Here is a 24728-nt window from a genome sequence, read left to right on the forward strand (position 1 = left end):
GCGACATTTTTAAAATGTCAACACCATTATGCTTAAAAATAATATACAGGAAAGAGGTGAAACAAGCTTGACCCCTCTTATTTTTACTTTCTTAACGCCATCACAATTACTGTGCTTTTAAAAATACAGCTAACGTGACATTTAGCTATTGTGTGTTACCAGCTACAGGTAAGAGGAAAGATTTGTTATCTTCCATGAGTTTAGCTTCTTTTAAAATTCAACATCAGTGGAAAAAAAAATGTGACAATTATTTATGGTGTTTTGGATGAGGCTTTGTTTGTGTTTATTACCAGAAACATTTTCTAGGCTTACAAATGTTCCAATTTTTGTGTGAGAGTAGCCCTATAACAAATCCTGAGATAACAAACAGACATTCATGAAACCATAATTATAGTCAAAACAGTGTAATAAATAAAGTAATAAATGAGAAAAAAAAATAAACATTTGCCTTAAACACAAGCCCATTCATTAAAAATGCAGCAATAAGTGAAGCTCAATTCAGTCATGATATAAGAATTACTAAATATATTTTGTGAGAGACCAGGAAGGAAATCTGTGACTTAAAGGATTTAAAACCTAAATAACATAAAAGGCAATGTGCATTTACAGAGGCAGATACAATGGAACAGATATCTTTACATAAAATACATTTTGCCATCTTATAATCAGGGCAAAATCAAATGTCTCACACCTTAGCTACAACCAAATGGTTTTCAAGGTGAAGCATAAACAGTTCACACATGCTTGGACTTTAAGTTGACTTAAAAAGAAGTCATAATTTTATTTTTTTTAAATGTAAATGTGTGCAGATAAGCCGTCAGGCATGGTTCAAACTTTATACTTCACCTCTAGATGAAACATAGCAGTGCTGCTCAGTGGTGAACTACATTTGTGCATTTTTAATAGCACAGAAGCTCTTTATATTTTCAATTAATGTCATTGAAAACAGGTAGAACTATAAGGCAAATGTGTTTCATTCATCACTCAAATGTATACTCAGTATGGGATAGAAGATTAAATATTAAAATCTTTAAGTAAAATATATCTATAACATTTACACGTATGCTGGGATGCACACTGAATAAAACACTGACAAGAAGTCTATATTTGTGCTGCATTAACAACATTAAAAGCAATAAAAATTATGTTAATCTGGAACAGACAGAAGTACTGTAAGGATGACCCTGGAATACTGTTTTGTACTGTAACATTGTACTATGTTTTATTGGGTCTAATGATTAGTTTGTATTACTTATATTTCATTTTGAAACTCCATGGTGGATAATTTCTTTTTCTTTTTTCTATTTGCTCTTTTACATGTCTACCTTTCCCAGTTTGTTCAAAGTTCTCAAATGTAATAATACGTTTAACTTTCTATATCTTGCTTCTTGTTTTGTAAACAAAAAACCTTGATTGTGAGTGGCAGAAATACTATTGTATATTGTCTGAAAGTAAGCACTGTATGATAATGCTCTCACAAAATAAAAATAAAAAATGTAAAAAAAAAAAAGCAATAAAAATTGAAGTTAAGAGAAAACCAAAGACAAGCAGAGTATGCTGCTCATCATTCACAAGCCTGTTCTCTGCAGGTTCAGTCTCAGTGTGTTTATATATATATATATATATATATATATATCACAGTGTGCCTCTAGAAGGTGTATTTGATTGCTGGGGCTCTGCTGCAGCTACGCTTTGGTCGTGTTAGAATCGGTTGCAACTGAGTCTTAATGACGTGGGTGTTGCTAGACTTTGCACAGAGTTTAGGGTTCAAAGTTTCTTTCTTTCGTTCACAACTACGGTGTTTTACAAACTCTACATCCGGGCTTTTTGAACCATACCTATTTTCTGGATCATCATCATCATCTTCTGCTGCCCACGAAGGCCCAGATTGCTCGTCGTCTCCTGCAAAAATAAAAATAAAATAAAAAATTGAAACAATAACGATATCCATCTTATACCCATAATTTCTTCTTTGCTCCAGATCAATCCCCAGCAGCGGACTGCTTCGACAACATCCACCATCACTCACACACATAACACTGAATATACACTACTGGTCAAAAGTTTAAGAACACACCAACTTTTCCAGAATTTAATTGAAAATTATGCAGTTTAATGTCTCAGTGTACTCTGAAATTAATGCACATTTGCAACAAATTCTTGATTGAGCATGATAGTGTTTTGAAAGTAAAAAAAAGATTCAAAATCACATTTTATGTTGGACTAAAGGACTAAAAAAAAGACACAAAATGACCAAAAAAAGACACAAAATGACAAAAAAAGACACCAAAAGACACAAAATGACTAAAAAAAAGACACAAAATGACCAAAAAAAGACACAAAATGACTTACAAAGACATGAAAAGAATTCAAAAATGGACAAGACTCCATAGAGTTAAGTTGTTAACCCATTTCTTGTTCCCTGAAAAAGGCCTACTTGTATAATTCTGAAATGTACATTATTTTCCAGTTTTGGTTAAGCTTACCTTTTTTTATTTACCTCTGGCAGTTCACCACTTACCTTTGTACCCTTTCAAGCTGTTCATTTGACTTGAACTGCTTGAATTTCAATAAAAAACTGGAAAAATTGGGGTGTTCTAAAACTTTTGACCGGTAGTGTATATACTATTAATAATTATAAACATTAGAAAAAGTAACCAAACCAAAGCTTAAAATTGTGGTATTTCTGTCAAAGTGGCTTGATTTTACATTTCTCATTTAAAACATCGCCAGAAATAGTGAACCGTTTGAAGACGAATGGTCACGTGACAAATATTTGCTGAAAATCAGACAGAATTGCAGGCTGTTTACACAGAGCAGAGGGGAGAGGACAGGACAGGATAGGTTGCAAGTAGAGGCTGTTAAACTATCTTGAATATTGAACCGAATCGACTGAAAATGAGTACAACTAACCAAAATAAGCCTGGCTTATTTGGTAAACTCACTTCATGGAACGGTCTTTGCAAAGACCTGAAGAACCATAAGGACATGTGTCGGTTTCATGTTTTATGAATCATTCAGATAGATTCAGATATCTACTTAGAAGTTGATTTTAATCTTTATTAGACAACATGCAGCTAGAACTCTTAAACCCAGGCTAATGATTATTATTATTACAGTTACAGAGTAAAAGCTAGCATTAGCCATTTAGCTTTTCATCAGTCATTAAGGAAAAAGCAAATCTACTTCTAATAACCATTGACTATATACACTACCGGTCAAAAGTTTTAGAACACCCCAATTTTTCCAGTTTTTTATTGAAATTCAAGCAGTTCAAGTCAAATGAACAGCTTGAAAGGGTACAAAGGTAAGTGGTGAACTGCCAGAGGTAAATAAAAAAAGGTAAGCTTAACCAAAACTGGAAAATAATGTACATTTCAGAATTATACAAGTAGGCCTTTTTCAGGGAACAAGAAATGGGTTAACAACTTAACTCTATGGAGTCTTGGGCTATTTTGTCCATTTTTGAATTCTTTTCATGTCTTTGTAAGTCATTTTGTGTCTTTTTTTGGTCATTTTGTGTCTTTTTTTGGTCATTTTGTGTCTTTTTTTGTCCTTTAGTCCGACATAAATGTGATTTTGAATGTGATCAAATGTGATTTTGAATCTTTTTTTTACTTTCAAAACACTATCATGCTCAATAAAGAATTTTAAATGTGCAAATGTGCATTAATTTCAGAGTACACTGAGACATTAAACTGCATCATTTTCAATTAAATTCTGGAAAAGTTGGTGTGTTCTAAAACTTTTGACCAGTAGTGTATATAGTCAATATATATAGTTAAGATCTAGATCATACATAGTGATGTCACCCTCCTGTGAGTATCTTACAGTACAAATGAACACGGAACAAGAAACTTGCAATAAAATGAACTTTCATTAACTTTCATTTACATGTATAAAAATAAAGACTCACCCGATGATTGGTGGAATGCTGCTGAGCCCAGTAAGGCCACATCGTCAGTGATCGGCTTCATCTTCTGATCACTTCCTTCGCTTTCAGAGTCTTCATCGTCGTCTTCATCGTCGTCATCGTCATCTTCGCTCGATGAGGACGACGACTCCATCACTTTCCGCCGGGATTTAGCCCCAAACTTCCGCGCCTGCTGTATCGTTCCCTGCTTCCTCGCCACGCCTTCATCCTCTCTTTTGATCAGATTAGATTTCCCGATCGGCCTCAGCTTGTTCAAGCGTTGCATTTCCTTCTGCGAGCTTTGATCATCGCTAGAGGAATCCTTCCCAGTTTCCCTTCGAGATTTCACCCTTCTGATTATTGTGTTAGACTCGGGGGAACGGTCCATCATCTTGCGTTTGCGGCGCATGTTCTCCGGTGAGATCGGAGTGTTCTTAGTGTGCCAAAAGAGACATTTCTTCGCCACCTTTGTTGACGCCTTGTCACCATTCTCATCACTCTGCTGTTCGTCTGAGCTGTTAGTCATCGCCGCTCGCTCAAGCAGAGCTGCTGGAACTTCATCTGAGTCGGAGTCGTCTCTCGCTTGGCTCAGACTTTGCTGTTCAGTGTTTTTGTCGGGCACCGTGCAGGAGGTTTCCTCAGGGTCGGAGTCGCTGTCGCTTTCTGGCGCCGAGCGTGGCGTTTTGGCCTTGACGTCACTCGGCCGACGCAAAGGTGTCGTCTTCACACGAGGAGAGCGTCTTTTTCCTTGTTCCTCTTCTGGGTATAAGGACGCACTAGAGTTGTCGTTGCTCATCCTGCTGTCAGCTTTATCACCACCGAGACCCGTCTCCTCCTCTTCCGAGTCATCGCTCTCCTCCGACTCTTTATCGTTCGTGTCCTTCGTCATCTTCGTGGTATCGGGGGACGGCTCCTGCTCCATTGGTACGGGTGTAAGTTTTACTACTAGAGTTTTAGTCATGTTAACCTCTCCTTCATTCTTTTGTGTCCTCTCTCCAGCTTCATGCGAGTTTGAATCCATTTTTTCCCCATGGCAGGAATGTGTGTTTCTTTGATCTGCCAAGCCCTTGGAGTCAGAATCATAATCATCCAAATGCTCAGATGCCAATTTCTGCAGGTCACTCAAGCACCTCTCATCAGGGACACCAGTGCCTGCTGCAGTTCCAGGTTGTGCAACAAATTCATCATTAAAGAACTTTTCCCAGTAGCTCATCACATCCAAGTCACTGAATTCTTCCTTCAGGCTATCCTCAAGTGCCGCAAGGGACTTTCTCAAACCTTTAACTACTGATAAAAAAGAGTTCAGGTAAAGACTGCGAACAGCAGGTGTTTGTTTTTTTGCCGTCACAGTATGAATGAAATTGACAAATGTCCGGTTTAAGATGTTGGTTGAGTCCACTAAATGTTTGGCTTTTTTGGTAACATCCTTGGAAATATGCAGTGTGTTATAGTTAAACACAACATTGCCATCCATGCCAGTGTGATCCCATTTATCCAAAGGAATGAAACACTTTTGCGTCATGTTAGGCAACACCTGGTTAAGTTCAGATTTTCCCAGGTCTACTCGGTTCCTCCTGCGCTGCTGACACATGTGCTCCATGTTCTCCAGGACGTTGTCACAGGCCATCACCAGGTCAAAAAGAGGCTCCGGGCTACAGACGTAGCAGTACCACTTGCTCTCCAGGATCCCCGACAGCTCTTTCCTTCCCAAATTTCTGAGAATACACTTCTTGCAGAAGGCGTTACTACAATAGTCACAACAGATCAAGTTGCCTCCTTCGGCGCACCATCTGCAGAAGAAAGAAATAGAGATGATAAATATAGTTGATATGAGCTAAGAACGAAGAAAAATGTTAATACTGCCATTAAAATAATAATGACAACAAATCCTACCTGCATTGTTCATCCATTCCATCTCCATCCTTACTGATGTCATCGCTTGAGTAATACTTGTAGCACGACTGACAAAAACAAAAGATTTAATACAAGAGTTACACAAAACCTGGACTAAAAGGATGTTTAGTTCACCAAATTCATCAAGAGATATCATAAATATGTTAATTAACATGTTATTTACTAGAGCCTAACAGATATATTGGTTGACAGACATTATATGGTGTAACAGTATATGAAAACTTTATTATACGATATATAATGCAGGAAAAGATTCTTGGTTGATTAAGAAATGGTGTTAGTTATTACAGCTAAAGAGTTTATTTAGCTATTTATTCTGCTCCTATTTATTTGTTATTTCCCCTATTATCATTTCCAGAATTGGCTTACAAAGTAATACATTGTTTGCATAATGTATAACAATGTTGATTTTGATTTGATTTGATTTAAGTTTATTTCGAATATGAAAACAAATAATAATCAATTTTAAAAAAGAGTCAGACAAAACATTTAACATGACAGAATACATATTCGAAAAGGAGTGAGAAGAAGTAAAACTTATAAACTCCCATCCCCTCTCCTTAAATATGACAAGTTAACATCCTTGTCTAAACATGTCTTGAATATTATAAAAGTTAATTTGCAGAGTGGTGAAAAATCAGTGCACAATCCACATAAATGAGGTCTATTTTCATTCCAGCTCAATAAAAACAACACTGGCAAACATCTCGGTTGTCAATGACTTTCCCCCTCTAGAATCAGCATTTGTTTCAAATCCCATATTTGTCTGGCTCTATTAAATACTTGTTTGAACTACAAAAACAGCTTGTGGACTGAGGATTAGTTTCTGACATATAAATAAGCAGACTCACCTTGCAAATAAGCACTTTCAGAGCTGGATGTCGACAGAAGGAATCTCTCTGGAAGTGGTTAACTTGTCGACCACATGCGGTGCAACTGACAATTCCCATGTCATCTATAAAAGCACAGCACCGTAATTAGCAACAACATGGTTAAAATGACATAAGTCAGTGATCTATCTCATAACAAGATAAAGATCGAGCTGCATTTAGACACAAAGTGAAGGTTGCTTTGACCACTGATTGCTCTTGGATAAAAAGACACTAAAAAAACACTTCAAAAAGGACGAGTGCTCGAGCAAGTGCCTTCTTTTTGTTCTATTTGAAGAAATGGCTCCCTGAGTAATCATGACGCCATGTGCAATGTTATGAAAATATCAAACAGCAGTGACTGACCTCCACGTCTTCTTGAGAACTCTTTCCGCATTACGCCTGATTTCCGGCTGCGAAACTCAGGACCCCTGAAGTCATCTCTTCCATTATCAACAGGTTCAGGCCTCACCAGTACTGTGCCTATGCAGAGACAAAAAACAAACCACAAATAAATCAAATATATTCCATCATTATAACTCTGTTACCAATGCATCCATTCAGAATTCTGTGTCAAAACTAAAATTGACCAGTTTGAACATAAAATATATTGCCTTTAGAAATGTGTTACTCTTTATTTACATCTCAGACAGTGTCCCAACTTTTTGGAATCAGGGTTGTAAAACATAAAGCTGGGGCCCGACCTGAAGAGTTATTACACCCTACAGATAGTAAAATACAAAAAAAACACATTTATAAAGACTACTTTGTGTCAACTTTTTTTTTCTGTCTTGCAGTAAGATTTAAACACATACACAAAACCAGGAGATGAAGTGTTAAAGCCCAAGGCATCCCACAAAATTCCCAAGACCAATTCTTATCTTAGACAGCACTGAAATATAATGGAAACCATTTCATAAAAATAATTATTTGCACTTTGTTTGCAGAGTAAACAAAGAAACTGAAAATGTCAAGACTTACCTTTTGGCAGTCTGGTAATATCAAGGTGTCCATTAACATTGACAGGTAACACCACCTCCTCACTCGCACTCGAGTCCCCGGATTCATCCAGGCCAGAGTGCTTTATGACAACAGACGGTTTCCTGTAATAGCAGCGAGAAAGAAAAATGAGGGTTGGCAGTGTACTTACATGATAAAAAAGCTGGGATGGTGGAATGATTTCAAAAGTATCGAACAAGTATAAGGTAATGGCGCTGCAAAATCATCATTATGCTTCTTTCTGATGAATCAGACTACAGTTTTAGTTTTACACTTTCACTTGGTTTCAGCACAAATTGTGCAGCTCATTCCTGCAACCCATTGGATATACGGTAGTTCAACATACAATATTTTCAGCAATGCATTGTATGAAATATTTGGGCATTTAATCTTGTTTTATTGTTTAATACAGTGGTTCTTTATTTATGTTTGAAGGGTTTAAATATAACACAGACTCACCTCCTTGAGTATCTGCTATCCATTCCTGCCTACAAAACAAGACAGTTAGTTTAGTTGTTACAGGTAGTATTCAGTAATCATCAGCTCATCGGACAGCAGGCACTTCTATATTTGTGCAAACAATTTAATTCTAGAAGTTAATGAGTCTTGTGAATAAAGTCACAGGATACAACATTATAATTTTCCTCGAATACAGAATGTATGTAATGTATTGTAATGTATTAGAAGTATAGATAACTAAACACTCTAGAAAGTGAGACTATCGTTCAGGGAAGATAAACTATTTATTGAGTATTTGGGAGAATCCATAGAAGATGGGCCAGACTGTCGGACTACGAGTCGGCTTAAAACAATAGTGACTCTTGAAGCAAACAATGCAATGTAAACAATGGGATTCAGCTTCAAACAACAATGTTGGATTAAAAATAAAGATGAGAATAAAGTGTTGTATTTGTGTGGTTATTTTTATAAACATTCTGGTACTGGTTGCACATTTTATATTTAATATTTGCATGCCACAGTGGATCTTGCATGAATAACTCCCCTTTGACAGCGTATGTCACTCAAATAAGATACTGCAGAAGGAAAACATACGACTGTCTTCAGATGTCTGTAAAGAGCACCTTAAGAATGTGTTAGACCCTCCATCAAAAACAAAAGAAAACACATCAAACATGAGCACATGGATGTGTTAACAGAGTCCACCACATAGTTAACAAGACTGTCAAAATACGATGCCTTAAATAAAACATAGAAGAACCCTTATTCTCCTTTACAATAATTCATTACAATATGCAATGATTAAGGTGGAATAGTTGCATTAGAATGTGGGAGAGGCCACCAAATTTAGGCTTTTAGGGCAAAATAATTCTCTCCCCTACTTATTTTGGGTCCCACCATCATAGTGTCAAAGGTTCTAAAGCTTGTTTTGCAGTCGGGTAACATTTTGTATACTTTCTAAATTGCTGATTGACATCCAGGGAACAAATAACCCTTTACCCCCGCTGCTGAAAATTTTTTTAGAGAAAACACTGATATGGTAAACAAAAAAAATAGCGTTCAGCAGGCTTCGAATTTCGTCATTTTAGGGGCAAGGCCATTTGGCCTTCCTATTCACACTTATTTTAAGGGCACAAAGGCCACATGACAGGGCATTAAGGCCGTTTGGTTAAATTACGCTGGTTTTACCTTTCAGATTAATACCTTAACATTCTCATTCACCAAGAAACATTAATGCACAATATATTAAATATATTAGAAAGGACCTTTTTGGAAAATGACAAATGAACCTGTTTTAAAAAGACAGCAAATGCATATATTTTGAAAAGATGGCAAAATGAATCTCCTGCCTGAGTTCATCTAAGAGTAAGGAAAGAGAAATGCCTCCTCCTGCCATAAGAAAGGAACCTGCTGAGGTGAAATCTACATCAGCTAAATGTGGAGCCCTTGTTCCTGAGGTAGGGAAGACTTTAGTGCTATCCCACCTAGCTAGCTATCGCTAGTTTTCATGACGCAAAAATGTAATGTTAACAGTCGACTTTGAATAGGCTAATACAATGGTAATTACCTATCAATAGTACTTTCTATAAAAACGTAAATGTTAAGTCCTGTCAAATACTACCACATACTTCAGTCACAACATATCAAAACAGCTTGTCCACTAGCTTACCTGTGCTGCATCAACACATGGCTCATTTGAATATTCAAATGAGCCATGTGTTGATGCGCACATCTAGAAGGACAGAGAGTGGGTCAGGTTAGCGTTGTGTTTACTGGAACTTTGACAGGGGCTCAAAGGCCACCTTGGCCGTAAATTGAACATTTTTTCACTGGGCATCAAGGCCAGAGTGTGTGAAATTCCCACCCTGGCGTTCAGTTACCTCTGCTGCATCGTGGCCTGTTGAGTTTCCCACAGAACAGCTCCTGTTCGTTCGATCTGTAAATAGAAAATGATGCAATATGTTTAAAAAAAAAAAAGGGTTAAGTTTTTAAAGCCTGTAAATATGATGAGAATGTGTCATCAATCACGTATGATTGGAAAAGCTGTACCATCAGCATCCTCTGAGTTTGGTGAACCATTGCTGTCCTCAACAGTAGAATGAGCCAAGTACTCGTGCAGTTTGTTGACTAATAGATTCAGCTTGTTCGGAGTGGTGCTATAGTCAAGGAAAAACAAACATGGTTATGGTAAGATGACAGAAGTGGCTAAGTGATAATCAAATTGTTGGTTGAAAGCCTGATAAATATATCATGGAATCAACGGTTTATTTTTCAAGATACTAATAAACATCAACAGATATCCCTTCAACATCTACATCTCAACTTAGTTAGATATGAAAAGAAAATATCATGTGTCACAAAGTATTGTTTCAGTATTCCAGAGTTTTCAAAGGCTCCTCAAAATGCAGCCAAGCAATTAAGCTATCAGTATCCCACAGTTTATTATGCATGTATGGTAATCCATTATCAGTCATGTGTTGCAGTGAAACATCACAACTCATATGGTAAGCTTGGGTTTTTTTGGTTATGGTACTTAATTAACTTTAGATTAATCCTAAGGAAAACTTAGGATAAATCTACAAGCAAATAAACAAAGTGTAGAAAGTAATGTTGCCGGTTTTCTTTCCTTCAGTCTTCAAGAAGACATTAGGCCCAACAAAATGTAAATAAAAACAGAATCCAATTCACCAGAATTCAGTGGACATATTTCAAGAAATTGCCAATTGGGAAAAGGGGTTTTTAAGCTGCAAAATCCCAGGTTGGAAAATGGCACTTACACCACAAATCACTGCCTTAAAATGACCAATAAAATGGACATTTTAACCTTTAGATAGGAATTACTGCAGGCATGTTGTATTAAGACTGTGTCGTTTTTAGATGGGTGCAAATATCAAGATGGCAACTGAGTGTATAACGTGATAATGAGCAGTTTAGGTCACGTTCAGTAAGTAAAACTTGAAGTGTGAATATGCTCAGAGGCTAGGAAAACAGCTAGCGTTAGCATTGACGTTAGCCTAACCTCTGAGGCGTAAAACAACAAGTGCTGCGAATTCACAGTAATTTTCTTGCTGTGCAGGCCACGTTAACAGGGGTTTATTTAAGTAAAATGGCTACAATTGTGGTTGTTTGTGGTACCATTCTTGTTAGGGATAGCTGCTAAATGTAGCTATCGCTAGCTGCTAAGTTAGTTCGCTATTATTCTATGTAACGCAGCTACATTAAAGTCCGCAGTCTTTACCTCATCGTCGCCGCAGACATATCGCAAAGCCAGTGAACAACTGAATTCGTTCAAGTCTTTTATACTTTCATGATAACAATAAATCCCGCTCAATGTGCGCTCATCACGATTAAAAGCAAAACTATAAAGAGAGGCAATAAATGATGACGTATCTCTTCTTCTGGTGTTGTTTCGCCTACGATGTTCACCTGCGACTCATCAGCGCCACCTGCTGCCCAGGAGGAGACATCACATGTCACATTGATTTACCCATAGACATATATATATGTATATATGTCTATGGATTTACCCTGTTAAAATAATCGCCTAACTCATTTTTTCAAGTTTTGCAGGAAACACAAAAAACTTCACCAAAAGTGTAACATATGACATTTATTGATCATTTATACTATACTCCCTCTTCCCCATTAATATCTTCGCTATTTGCACTAAAATCTATGCACGAAATCTATGCACGACACTTTGCTATGTTATTAATATTATTACTATTATTATTATTATATATACTGTTTCTGCCATTACTATTATTACTATATACTGTAATATACTACTATTGTTATTATACCGGCCTTACCGGCCTTATTTATTATTATTATTATTATTATTACTATTATTATTATTATTATATATTATTTTACTTGTAATTACTTTATTTATATTTTTCATTTTATTTTTATATTGTTTATTATCTATTATTACATATTATATTATATATATTATATACTGTACTATTATTATTATTATTATTATTATTATTATATACCGTCTAGTCACTATAGCATTGTTGCCATCATATCATATCACCAGTTTAATTATTACCATCATCTGCCAACCATCCTACCAACTGATGTTCTTTTTTAACTTCTTAGGTGTCCTTGTTGTATTCTGTGTTTTTTTCTATTGTTGTTTTTATTTATGCTACCTCAGTATTTCATTCTATTGTATTTTATTGTACTTGAATACCGGACTGCTGTGACAACCGAATTTCCCTTCGGGGATGAATAAAGTAATCTATCTATCTATCTATCTATCTATCTATCTATCTATCTATCTATCTATCTATCTATCTATCTATCTATTTATTTTATATTTAGTTACTTTTTAGGTATTAGGGCTACGTGCAAGGCAAGATGCACTTTATATTCTTAAAAATGGTTACTCCCAATATCATAAAATTACCATTACTGGTATTTAATAAATGTAATGTGTATAGATTATTGTGCATTTAAAATAGCACTTTATATTTACTGTAAAATCGGGCAATCTGCAATATAATTACTAAAAATATGTTTGGTCCCCTGACCCTTGGCCTGTATGTTCCATGATCCACTATACTTTTCATGGTTCTTGTTTCTCTTTTTCTTTTCTGTTCTATTGTGCTCAAGGACACGTTTTCTCTCCTCCTGCTCATTCTGGCAACGAAGGCCAACTGCCAACTTGTTGTTATCGATGTTTTATTGATTTTATTGTAATGGTTATGGTCTTGACATCAACCTGCCAAAGGGACTAAAAGTGGAAATTAGCTTTTGGCTATAATCTTGCATATTTACATGTATATGTTCATTAATATGTATTGTCCCTGTTTTAAATAAATAAACTCAAACTCATTTCACTCAACAAAGGATGGCTATTGGCATAGCAATAACACTGTGTGTAAATTATGTAACTTAAGAGAAATAAATGACTTAGGCAATTTTTTGAACATGCCTTTGTGACTTAAGCAAGATATGGTAACACTTTATTTTGAAGGTGTCTACATAAGAGTCACACAAGCCTGTCAGAAACATGACATGACAAGTATCATGAGCATTAATGTTACTTCAAAGTGTCATTAATGTTCATGACACATCCCATGTCATGTTTATGACACGCTGATGTCACTCTTATGTAGAATATTTGTCATGTGACCGTTCATCTCAGCAGAATCAATCATGGCTTCAAAGTGTCTCTGAGGAGCAGGATTTAATGCTTTTAACAGGATCTAGTTAGTTTAAACAGGTAATTTTTGGCAACATTTTAAATGTAGAAGATAATCATTTTTGACAGAAGTATCACAATTTTAAGCTTCATTTAGTTTACGTTTTTGTAACTTAAACTTTCATGACCTATGATCAATCCAAGGACCATATAATAAGGAAATAAGGAAAGTTCAAATACTGATGATAATGCCTGGTTTTACAGTTTCTGTTACAATAAACCATGTATTTTTTGTGATGTTTACAAGAAAACATACAGTGTAAAGAGCAATTAAATACTGATTATACTGAAAAACCTTCAATAATTCAATCACATTTAGCTCACATGCAGTATAGATGTATTTTTAATTTGCAAGGCATTCAGCTTTACTTGCAGTCTCACTTATGTTATTATTTACTTATAACATATTTAATCTAATGTAAATGTATATTTAGGTCAAGAGAGTTTTTTATGAACTGCTCACAACATAGGTTTGACAAAGGGCTGATACAAAAGATGCACACTACTGGTCAAAAGTTTTAGAACACACCAACTTTTCCAGAATTTAATTGAAAATGATGCAGTTTAATGTCTCAGTGTACTCTGAAATTAATGCACATTTACAACATTTATAATTCTTTGTTGAGCATGATAGTGTTTTGAAAGTAAAAAAAAAAAAAGATTCAAAATGACATTTTATGTTGGACTAAAAAAAGACACAAAAGACACCAAAAGACAAAAAAAGACACCAAAAGACACAAAATGACTAAAAAAAGACACAAAATGACTTACAAAGACATGAAAAGAATTCAAAAATGGACAAAATAGCCCAAGACTCCATAGAGTTAAGTTGTTAACCCATTTCTTGTTCCCTGAAAAAGGCCTACTTGTATAATTCTGAAATGTACATTATTTTCCAGTTTTGGTTAAGCTTACCTTTTTTTATTTACCTCTGGCAGTTCACCACTTACCTTTGTACCCTTTCAAGCTGTTCATTTGACTTGAACTGCTTGAATTTCAATAAAAAACTGGAAAAATTGGGGTGTTCTAAAACTTTTGACCGGTAGTGTATATTCTTGCTGTTAGCCCAGCCCACAACAGGAAACTGGAGATTTGTCTGTGGTACTTGATCCCATCCACTCCTTCAGGGGATGAAGGAGATATGCACTCATTACCTCCTGCCTCTTTATAATAGCCAGTGCTGCTGCAGAGGCATTGTTCCAGCTGTGCTTATCGACACTGCTCATGTGGTTGAGTTATATCCTGGAATGCAGAGGGCTGAATAACTGGAAAATCCCCAGTCCCTCACTGCAGAGAGTGAGTCTGCAAAAGACAAATGGGGAGTAACTGAATACAAACACAGACTAAGTGACTTGCTCAATTTAATATAAGACTGGAAAAGTATATTTCAGAGCAAATACAAATAAACTGAACAGCTGAAAGAAAACAGAAGCTGCACATATGAGTGAGTCACTTCACCAGGAACATAATACTCTCCTTAACCAACCCTATGTGCTGCTTCAGGGCATTTTGTTGCTCTTTTTACATTTTAGTCATGTAGCTTTCTATTTTACTGCAATATATCAAATATATATGATTGTGCTGATTCCATAGAGCTGCAGGATATATACACTACCGGTCGAAAGTTTTAGAACACCCAGATTTTTCCAGTTTTTTATTGAAATTCAAGCAGTTCAAGTCAAATGAACAGCTTGAAAGGGTACAAAGGTAAGTGGTGAACTGCCAGAGGTAAATAAAAAAGGTAAGGTTAACCAAAACTGAAAAATAATGTACATTTCAGAATTATACAAGTAGGCCTTTTTCAGGGAACAAGAAATGGGTTAACAACTTAACTCTATGGAGTCTTGGGCTATTTTGTCCATTTTTGAATTCTTTTCATGTCTTTGTAAGTCATTTTGTGTCTTTTTTTGGTCATTTTGTGTCTTTTTTTAGTCTTTTAGTCCAACATAAAATGTGATTTTGAATCTTTTTTTTACTTCCAAAACACTATCATGCTCAATAAAGAATTTTAAATGTTGCAAATGTGCATTCATTTCAGAGTACACTGAGACATTAAACTGCATCATTTTCAATTAAATTCTGGAAAAGTTGGTGTGTTCTAAAACTTTTGACCATAAATGTGTATATATAAATGTGTATATACATAAATATATCCTGCAGCTCTATGGGATCAGCACAATCATGGCTAGACATGTCCTTATTATTTATTTATTTTATTTGAATAAAATGGAATTTATATACATCACTTTTGTGTTGCCCATGAATGATGGAAAAAAAATAGGTCTCCATGCTATACATATTGAACTTTTTCCATTTTTACAACCTCTACTAACAACAGCCTCTCCTTTTCACTCCTTAATGTTTTTAACAGGATCTAGTTATTCCAAACGGTTTCTTTTTGGCAACGTTTTAAATTAGACATGTAGAATGAAAAAAACAAAATATCACAATTTTAAGCTTCGTTTTGGTTACTTTTTTTAAAACAGAAACTTTCATAACCAATAATCTGTTCAAGGACTTTTGGAAAGTTCTAATTTCAACATTAATACCGCTTGATTTTACAATTTCTTTCAATGATAAACTGTGTATTTTTGCCAGTCTTTTATAGAAATCATACTTTTCAGATGGTTAAATGCCCCTCAACATCAAAAGTATAGAAGGAAATGTCAAAAGGATGTGATGATATTCATCATAGTATGTCTGACTCAGACCTAACCTGGAACATAAGGATGCTGGAAAATAATTGTGTTTGTGTATGTGAGCAAATCACCTTCAACCATCTCTCCTTGGACTTTTTCCCCAAGAGGAGTAGCAAGAGACGAGGCGTACAGGGCCAGAGCGTAATATACAATCCCTCCGCTGATGCAAGCAAACACAAGATGTTTACAAGTGGCCCAAAACTAGAACAACCTGCAATTTCCAAGATTTTTTAGTCTGAAATATGAAATATAGGTTGCATTTTTGTTAAATTAGTGATGTGTTCTCCCTACCTAAGTAACTATAAAGCATGGATGGATTACTCAACAGGCCTACCAGGCAAAGGCCCATGGTAATAAAGTGTCACTCAAAGAGATGTGTAACAACCAGAAAGAGCCTCAGAATGACCACAAACAAAGAAAACATGAATACAAAGAGACAACTACACTGCAAAAAAAAGACAGACAACTGGCTTCCTTTGTTGTGCTAACTTACATTATTGCCCTAAATGTCAGTAATTTATATTTCCAAGTTTTACCAAATCAAATCACTGTTTTAGGCCAAAAAATACAAGTTGGCTTTTTTGCAGTGTAGAGATGACGCAAAACAAAGACACACAAGGACTTACAACAACTATGAAAAAGGTGAAAAACCCCACAAAGAGGCACTAAATGACCACATAGAGACACCAACACAAATGGATGCAAACTACTACAAAAGAAGGCAAAACTACCTAAAAAACATAGCAAAAATAACTACAAACGATCAACACTATCACAAATTAACACAAAACAATTACACAGAGATGCAAAACAGCTGCAAAGTGACACAAAGAGACAACTACAAAGGATACAGGATACAGAAAATGACTACAAGGAGACTCAAAATGACTAAAAAGTAGGGGAAAAACCCCCACAAGTGATGCAAAACAACCACAAAACAACTCCAAAAAGACTAAACCAACAGATGCAAAAAGAGGTGAAATAACTATAAAGTCTGTGTGTTTGACAGGTGGTTTCGTGCATGTCTGCCTCATAATCTACTCATGCTTTAACCCATTGAAGCCTGGAAAGCGGATACGTCATTTTGTAGTATTTGTATAAGCTCTCAAATACTTTTTGAATTTCATTTCTATCTGCTACAGAGGCTGAAAAATCTATTATTTAGTAGAAGCGTTGACACTTCTGTTAAATTTCCAGAAAAACTTCAAGTTTTTAGGGGCTTATTTTAAAATCGCCCAGAGGTTTTACAGGCGTTTTAGGCCTCAATGGGTTAAACACACATGCAACTCACTGGTTTATAGACAAGAACTCAGAGACTGACTGGCCACAGCAATGTCCACTTTCTTTCATGTTTATTGACATGCAGACATCTCTTTACACTCTGCTAAACTGAAAAATCTAAAACCTCTGTAGTGTGACAGTTAGTGTTTTTTCGGGCTCAATTTGTCCTTCATTTGCACATTACTCTGACGAGGAGACCCATCTGTGTGGGCGACAGGCCCAGGGTCTGTTTCATTGACCGTCTCTGCCCCGGAACCAACATCGTCGCTTGCATCTGCGCCACAGTCCGTGTGATTCAGCTGCCGCTCCAGCAGAGTGATGCGCTGCTTCAGCCGCTGCTGAGTGTGTTTGTACTCGCTGAGCAGCCGAGCGAATCGAGTCTGAAGGGTGTCCAGAGAGGACTCCAGCCTCTCTACCTTCTCCTCCGTGTCCTCTTTGTGCAGCCCGCCGCTCTCAGCGTTCTCATCCAGCAGACCCTCCTTCATCAGGATCTCTCGGCCCCTCTCCTCCAGCACAGTCTTAGCATCCGGATACTCGGTCACTGCCTCCATCAAGTTGTCCTTGGAGAGGCAGAAGAGATCCGAGTAACCCAAACTGCGAATGTTGGCTGTCCGACGATTTCCCATTTTACTACCTCTTATGTTCAGGATGCTGATTTCCCCGAAGCAGCTGCCAGCGGTGAGAAGAGCGTACTGAGTGACCCCGTCATCAGCCACCACAGCTAGTTTCCCCTCTTTAATGATATACATCTCCTTCCCTATGTCCCCTTTTCTGCAGATGTAGTCCCCTGGACTGAAGACTTGTGGCCGTAGTTTGAGTACGAGCTCCACGAGCAGGCCTGCCTCACAGTCTTGGAAAATGCGCACTTTCTTTAAGGTCTCCAGATGCACATTAATAGCAATCTCAGCCCGCAGTTTGTTTGGCAAATTCTTCAGCACCTCCTTCTCGTCGACTGCTTTCTTGTTGGTCCAGAGGTAGTCGAACCATTTAATGACACGTGTCTCCAGTTCTTTGCTGACTTTGCGGAAGTGCATGTAGTGTTTGATGGCGTCGATTCGGGCTTGAAATTCGGCACGGGTGGCATTCATGTTGGAGATCATGGAGCCGACATTTCCCACAATCGTGGCAAAGATCAGCACCCCGACAAGAAAGTCAAACACCACAAACAGGTACTCCTCATCCCGCACCGGTGCAGGCATCTCCCCGATGGTGGTGAGAGTGAGAGTCGACCAGTACAGGCAGTAGACGTAAGCCCGAGTCAAGGAGGCAAACTCAGGTTTGGAGTTGTTTGGGAACACCCAAGTGTCCGAGCCGAGTCCCAAAGATTTGGATATGGCGTAGTAGATGCAGGCGTTCCAGTGAATGATGACCAGGATGTAAAGCACCAAGTTGCCGATACGAAAGATGTTCGGGTAGTTGGTGCGCGTCTCGGTGCGGTCGAAGAATTCGAACATTCGAGGGAAGCGAAGCAGGCGGTTAAAGCGGAGCTGTGGCGTGTGGATGCCGGTGGAGATGTACGCCAGGTCGGTGGGCAGGATGGACAACACGTCCAGCTTGAACTGTAACGTTCGAACGTAGCTGTCTCTGAGCTTGGCGTGGTCCTTCACCAGCAAACCTTGTTCCAGGAACCCTGAGACGAAAAAATAAAGAATAGAGCACAAATTCAGCTGAGCAGAAAATGAACATATGATGCCTTTAAAACTTTTTTTTTTTTTTTTACTTGTTGCAGGAGTTAATAGACATTTACATTCATTTACATATCATGTTCTTCATACTGGTCACAGTCCTGCAAAATTTATATTTTATAGTGAGACACTAATAGTTGTGAACTTGGAATAATCAATAAGGTAAATAAGCAAATAAAATAAAAATAAGGCTGGAAAAAGAAGAACGGGGGCAAATTAGAGTAGATTAGTGTCTATCCCATAAATTCATATCTACATATACATAAATAATAGGGAATAAAATACAAATAAAATAATTAACAAATGAAAAAATCAGGACTGTATACTGTATTATTATTTAATTAGGATTGCCATATTTGGCCAGGTCTCTCTTGTAAAAGAGATTTTTAAAATCTCAACAAGACTTTTTTACCTGGTTAAATAAAGGATATATATATATATTTAGTCCATTTAGTCCATAGTTTTGAAAGTTCTTGTTTTTTATGTTTTATTTCTGTATGTTGTTCTTTCCAGAACTTACCTGTGCGAAGTCGGACACAAGTGTCCATTAAGTACACGGTGTCAGAGAGGTAGTCCATCACCAGCCAGCAGATGTAGTTGGCCACCTGTAACCTGTTAAAGCACGCCCTAGATAGATAGATAGATAGATAGATAGATAGATAGATAGATAGATAGATAGATAGATAGATAGATAGATAGATAGATTTTAAATACAATAAAATACAATAGTATAAGATACTGAGGTAGTATAAATAAAAACAACAATAGAAAAAAACACAGAATAGAACAAGAACACTTAAGAAGTTAAAAACAACAAAAAAAAGATGGTAATTATAATTATACTGATGATATGATGGCAACAATGCTATAGTGACTAGGCGGTATATAATTGTAATAATAGTACAGTATATAGTATATAATATGTAATAATAAATAAATAGTAACAATGTAAAATAAAATAAAATAATAATAAATAAAATAATATGATATATAATATATAAATATATAATAATAGTAATAGTAATAATAATAATAAACAAGGCCGGTATAATAATAATAATAGTAGTATATAATGATAATAATATGATGGCGTGGTGTAATGACCTTGCCACAACAAGGAACCAGTTGTAGAGCACCGCCGTGGCGATAACAAACAACCAGCGGTAGTAGGCGTCATCGGAGGGGCACACCACAAACAAATTCCATTTTTTCCTGGAAGAATTGAGAGATTGCAAATAATACAATATTATTTTAATAATACACACAAATAGTACATATCACTGCAAAGAAGTTTGTGTTTAAGGCGAGGGTGAGGGCACAAAAAAAATGTTGCGATCCCCACACTGCAAAAAGGCCAACTTGTATTTTTTGGGCTAAAACAGTGATTTAAGTTGGTAAAACTGTAAAAAAAATAAATAATGTAAGTTAGCACAACAAAGAAAGCCAGTTGTCTGCTCAAAAACAAGTTGGTGAGTTGTTGTTACTTATATCTTTAAGTTGGGGTTCACAACAAGGGACAATAGTTCTGATAACTCTTATTTCTTTGTTGGGAAATGCGGGAAAATTCGGTCATTAGCAAAAGCTAGCGGCTAACTGATGCTAGCGGCTAACTGATGCTAGCGGCTAACTGATGCTAGCGGCTAACTGATGCTAGCGGCGCTGCTTGTTAGAGCTACAAGAGTAGCCATTAGCGTATCAATGCTAACTCAAAATTGTGGTCGCAACATTAGCTGACATTTCATAGCGGCGTTGCAATCGTGCCAATTCAGCACATTACAGAAGTTAGCAGAAGTAAGGATTAAAAGTTATTACAATGTTAAATTATAAGTTAGTACAACTTACAGTTGAGTTGATAAAAATCTGAATTCAGAGTTGAGCAAACTCAAAAACAAAACTTAAAATATTTAGTCTAATTGTCCAACTTAAAATTTTATCGAAGTTTGTTGCCTTGAAATTTTGAGTTCACCCAACTTTTCTTTTTGTGCAGTGCATGATGTTATACTACTGGTTGCAAATAGAGATTGTAAAAATGTAAATAGTTCAATATGTGAAATACAAGGCCACAGTGAGTAAAATGTAAAAAAGAGCAAAAGGCCCTGAAACATTTTGTCGGGGTTCAAAGGGTTAAATATTTTTTTTGTATTATTACAGAGCTGTTTGGAGTGCTGGATTGCATCACAATGATCTGGTGTTTCTGTTCTGCTGGTCACTTATATACCGTTTATTAAACTGCACAGGCAGGCATACCTAAAGATCCCTTTGGCATTGTTGCCATTGGCGTCTGGTTGCGTGTTGCTGATGCGGCTGGGGGCCGTTCTCAGCTCAGGGCCTCGAAAACGCTCCAGGAAGGAGTCTGGCCGCTCCTCCTCCTCCAGCAGGCTCCTGTGGGCCCATTCCCTCAGTCTCACCACCAGACTCACCAGTCTGACACAAACAAGAAACACAAAAGAAGTTTCTTTACTCAAAGAACTGCAGAACAACTCTGCCATGTTGTGATATCTAGTCGGGAAGGGTGTGAGGCTACATTTGAGCTCTGAAACTGTGCTAGAAACAACAACAACAAACATCTATAATGTGGTCCCTTGACCTCCGACCTTAACCCATAAGAACCCACAGTGACACGGTGTCACAAACATTTTAAATGTTCTAGTAATGTTCATGTATGTTTTCTCAAGTACATAAGAGTGTTTTTTAGTGTTCTACAGCTACAGTAGCTTGTTGAGAAGCCGTCCAATAAGGCAGTGTTATTTATATTTATTTATTATCGATTTATTACTATTTTGTTACTTAAAAACAAATCTGAAATGGAATTTGTTGTCTAACAGCACAAATAAAATCACAAGTTTGATATACGTTGTGGAGATGAAAACAAAAAAGGCAGATGGTTATTTGTTTTTATTTATTATTGATTTAATATTATTTTGTTAGTTAAAAACAAATCTAAAAAAAATAATTTATTGTTAAACAGCACTATTAATGTCACAATTTTGATAAATGTTGTGGAGATGCAAAGAAAAAGGCAAATTTGTGTTTCTGTAAGCAGAAAATGTGTCTAGTTTATTTATTTAAAAATAAGAAATATCATAAGGTCCACTTGGTCGGTGGTATATCCACCATAATTTTCCTTTTTAAGGATTACTGGGTCTGGGTTCTTATGGGTTAAGATTCCTGAATTCAGCACCAGAGAAAACTGTTTCTCTGTGTTTGTGCAGCTAGAACACAAAGTGTTTCACCTGAAAAATATCAACAACATTTTTGTCATCAAAATAAGAGCTGCACAATAATGTTTCACCTTCTCTAAGTCATTTTCTAAAAACTTTGTGAAGGAAGCAGACACAGCTGGGTTGTTGTTGCTTTACCTTGAGATGGCTCCGGTCCTTTGAAAAGAATTTCTGGAAAAGCGTCCGTTAGGGTCGAGGGCAGCGACTCTCTGCAGCTCTGAGGATGTGTCATCACACACTGACGGCACCCTGGGAGAGAAAACACAGCAGAAAACTCTCTCAGTCACAGCTGCACATTGCATTGTAATGGTTCTGTTACTTTTATTTGCCTATTTTATTTGCTTACTTCAGGTTTAATTCAGCACATCATCGCTTCATATTCCTGACATGTGCATTAAATGCAACAACCAGAGGGTTTTCTTTTCCATTATATGTGGGAAACACTATTGGTAAAGAGGTGCCTCTTAATCCTAAATTATGTACTCTGAGTATTTACTCTGATGATTGTGTGACCTCATACTCAGTTCAGTTCAGCTTTTATTTCGAACATGTGCGAGTAACCCAACAAAGTAAACTCAAAAACAAACAAATCCAATGAGAATAATCAAAACAAAAACAAAAAAAATAGCAATAGTCAAAACAAAAGCTATAATGTGAACACAACATGTCCAAAAAGGAGTAGGATGAAGCATAATATGCTTATTTAAACCTTATCCACTACTCAATTAACAATTTTTTTCCCCCTAAACATACATATTTAAATAATACATATAAAGAAAATAAATAGATTAAATAAACAAATACATGAATAATTTATCATTTTTAGTATATATACTCTGTAAAATCCCTCAATGTTTGCTTTTTCCTGTGTGTGAAAGAAACAATCAATCTGTGGAATTTTCCAGAAGCTGAAAGGATTTACTTTTCACTTTGCTCTTGAAAAGATACGCTATTTTTCAAAACACAAGCTTTAAAAATATTGGATTTATTTTTTTATTTTTTTTACAGTTTCCTGTTTGTTCAAACAATATCTCATTGTACACAAAAGGAACCCAGAATGTGTACATTGTCTAATAGTTTAATTGTGCAATAAAAGCTTGTTTATATATATATATATATATATATATATATATATAAAGATCATTCTGACTGTACTGCACTTTCAAAATAAAAAAAGTAATGGTGCACAAAAATGAGAAATCTCATTGTCGTACAAAAATAGTTGTTATTGTTGGTAAGTGTCAATGTATTTGTATCTTCCAAATATACTTAAATTAGATTTTTAAATTAACTAAAATAAAGGTTTTGAATGCTTAAATATCATCTTTGCCGTTTTTTAATGTGCCCCTCTGATTAAACACTGGCCCCTGCTTGGCCCCCACAGTAAAACTGGTCTAGAACCGCTACTGGTTTTAATGGTGGTCCTCACCTGCTGAGGATGCTCTCAGCTCTCCCGATCTCCTCCTCCAAGGTGGTCTTCACCGACAGGTTGTGCGGTGAGCGGTCTCTCTCCTGCGCCACCTGGCCCGTCATCTTCACACCTGCAGCTGTGGACAAACACTCATGTTACAGCCTCCTTTGCAGTCTTCTCCTCTGTGATGCAGATATAGTGTACTGGACTGCAGAAAGGCCCACTTCCAAAAAAAGTTTTGTCCCCTCAGCCATCATAGCACTGTATAAGAATATGTAGATTCCACTGGCATCACTGTGTATTGTCCATGTCATGTTTGTGCTGCTCTAGATGTTTTTCTGTGGTGAGGTTTGTCATCTGTCATGAATGGGTGTCATGTTTGCTGCTGTATATGTAAAAATAAAGACACAAAATGACTAAAAAGAGACACAAAATGACCAAAAAAAGACACAAAATGAGGAAAAAAAGACACAAAATGAGGAAAAAAAAGACACAAAATGATCAAAAAAAAGACACAAAATGACCTAAAAAGACACAAAATGACAAAAAAAAGACACAAAATTACCAAAACAGACAGAAAAATTACCCAAAAAAGACATTAAGTGACCAAAAAGACTAAAACACATTAACACACGCTGACTTCCAAAATGATTTGGCGATCCCCAGAAATCATCTCGCGACATCTTATATGTTCGCTGTGATATATGTGGGAAGAGGGGTTATCTGTTATATGTTGTATATGTGGGAAGAGGGTTAGGGTTAGGGTTAACCTAACCCTAAAACCTGAAGTTTTTCTGGAAATTCAACAGAAGTGTCAACTCTTCTACTAAATAATAGATTTTTCAGCCTCTGTAGCAGATAGAAATGAAATTCAAAAGGTATTTGAGAGCTTATACAAATACTACAAAACGACGTATCTGCTTTCCAGGCTTCAATGGGTTAATGTAATAAAAATCTGCACTTGAGTCCATTGAAAATGTAATAAAACCTGATAATGTAATAACTTCCCGATAATGTAATAAAGTGCATTTCCCAATAATGTAATACACTTTTTACCAATAA

General features: G+C 36.4%; 2 protein-coding genes across 2 annotated transcripts in view; both read right to left on the reverse strand.

The window, feature by feature from the left end:
- The window catches only part of LOC131986482 (transcriptional regulator ATRX-like), a 35419-nt gene extending 23876 nt beyond the window's left edge, over positions 1–11543 (reverse strand). The window contains exons 1-10 of the mRNA XM_059351457.1: positions 11393–11543; positions 10204–10310; positions 10035–10090; positions 8155–8183; positions 7678–7799; positions 7063–7179; positions 6679–6782; positions 5807–5874; positions 3917–5703; positions 1839–1902 (exon numbers count right to left, since the gene is read on the reverse strand). Coding sequence (XP_059207440.1) covers positions 1839–1902; positions 3917–5703; positions 5807–5874; positions 6679–6782; positions 7063–7179; positions 7678–7799; positions 8155–8183; positions 10035–10090; positions 10204–10310; positions 11393–11412 — 2474 coding nt within the window. The 5' untranslated portion in view covers positions 11413–11543. The remainder of the gene's footprint in view (positions 1–1838; positions 1903–3916; positions 5704–5806; positions 5875–6678; positions 6783–7062; positions 7180–7677; positions 7800–8154; positions 8184–10034; positions 10091–10203; positions 10311–11392) is intronic.
- A 5946-nt stretch (positions 11544–17489) lies between these two features.
- On the reverse strand, positions 17490–23788 carry cnga2b (cyclic nucleotide gated channel subunit alpha 2b). Its single transcript, XM_059351109.1, has 6 exons — positions 23685–23788; positions 22394–22504; positions 21282–21458; positions 20139–20246; positions 19555–19661; positions 17490–18979 (listed from the first exon to the last, which is right to left on the reverse strand). The coding sequence occupies exons 1-6, from the start codon at positions 23786–23788 to the stop codon at positions 17490–17492; spliced, it is 2097 nt and encodes a 698-aa protein (XP_059207092.1).
- Positions 23789–24728: the final 940 nt, after the last annotated feature.

This window comes from Centropristis striata, chromosome 15 (genome assembly GCF_030273125.1).
Source record: "Centropristis striata isolate RG_2023a ecotype Rhode Island chromosome 15, C.striata_1.0, whole genome shotgun sequence".
NCBI lineage: Eukaryota > Metazoa > Chordata > Actinopteri > Perciformes > Serranidae > Centropristis > Centropristis striata.

Bases quoted from the DNA above. Each gene is read 5' to 3' on its own strand.
- cnga2b (XM_059351109.1), bottom strand. From the start codon at position 23,788: ATGACGGGCCAGGTGGCGCAGGAGAGAGACCGCTCACCGCACAACCTG. The intron at 21,459-22,393 runs GTAAAGCAACAA...TGTTTGTGTCAG, and splicing joins AGGACCGGAGCCATCTCAAG to ACTGGTGAGTCTGGTGGTGA. The intron at 19,662-20,138 runs GTCATTACACCA...CTATCTATCTAG, and splicing joins TGGTTCCTTGTTGTGGCAAG to GGCGTGCTTTAACAGGTTAC.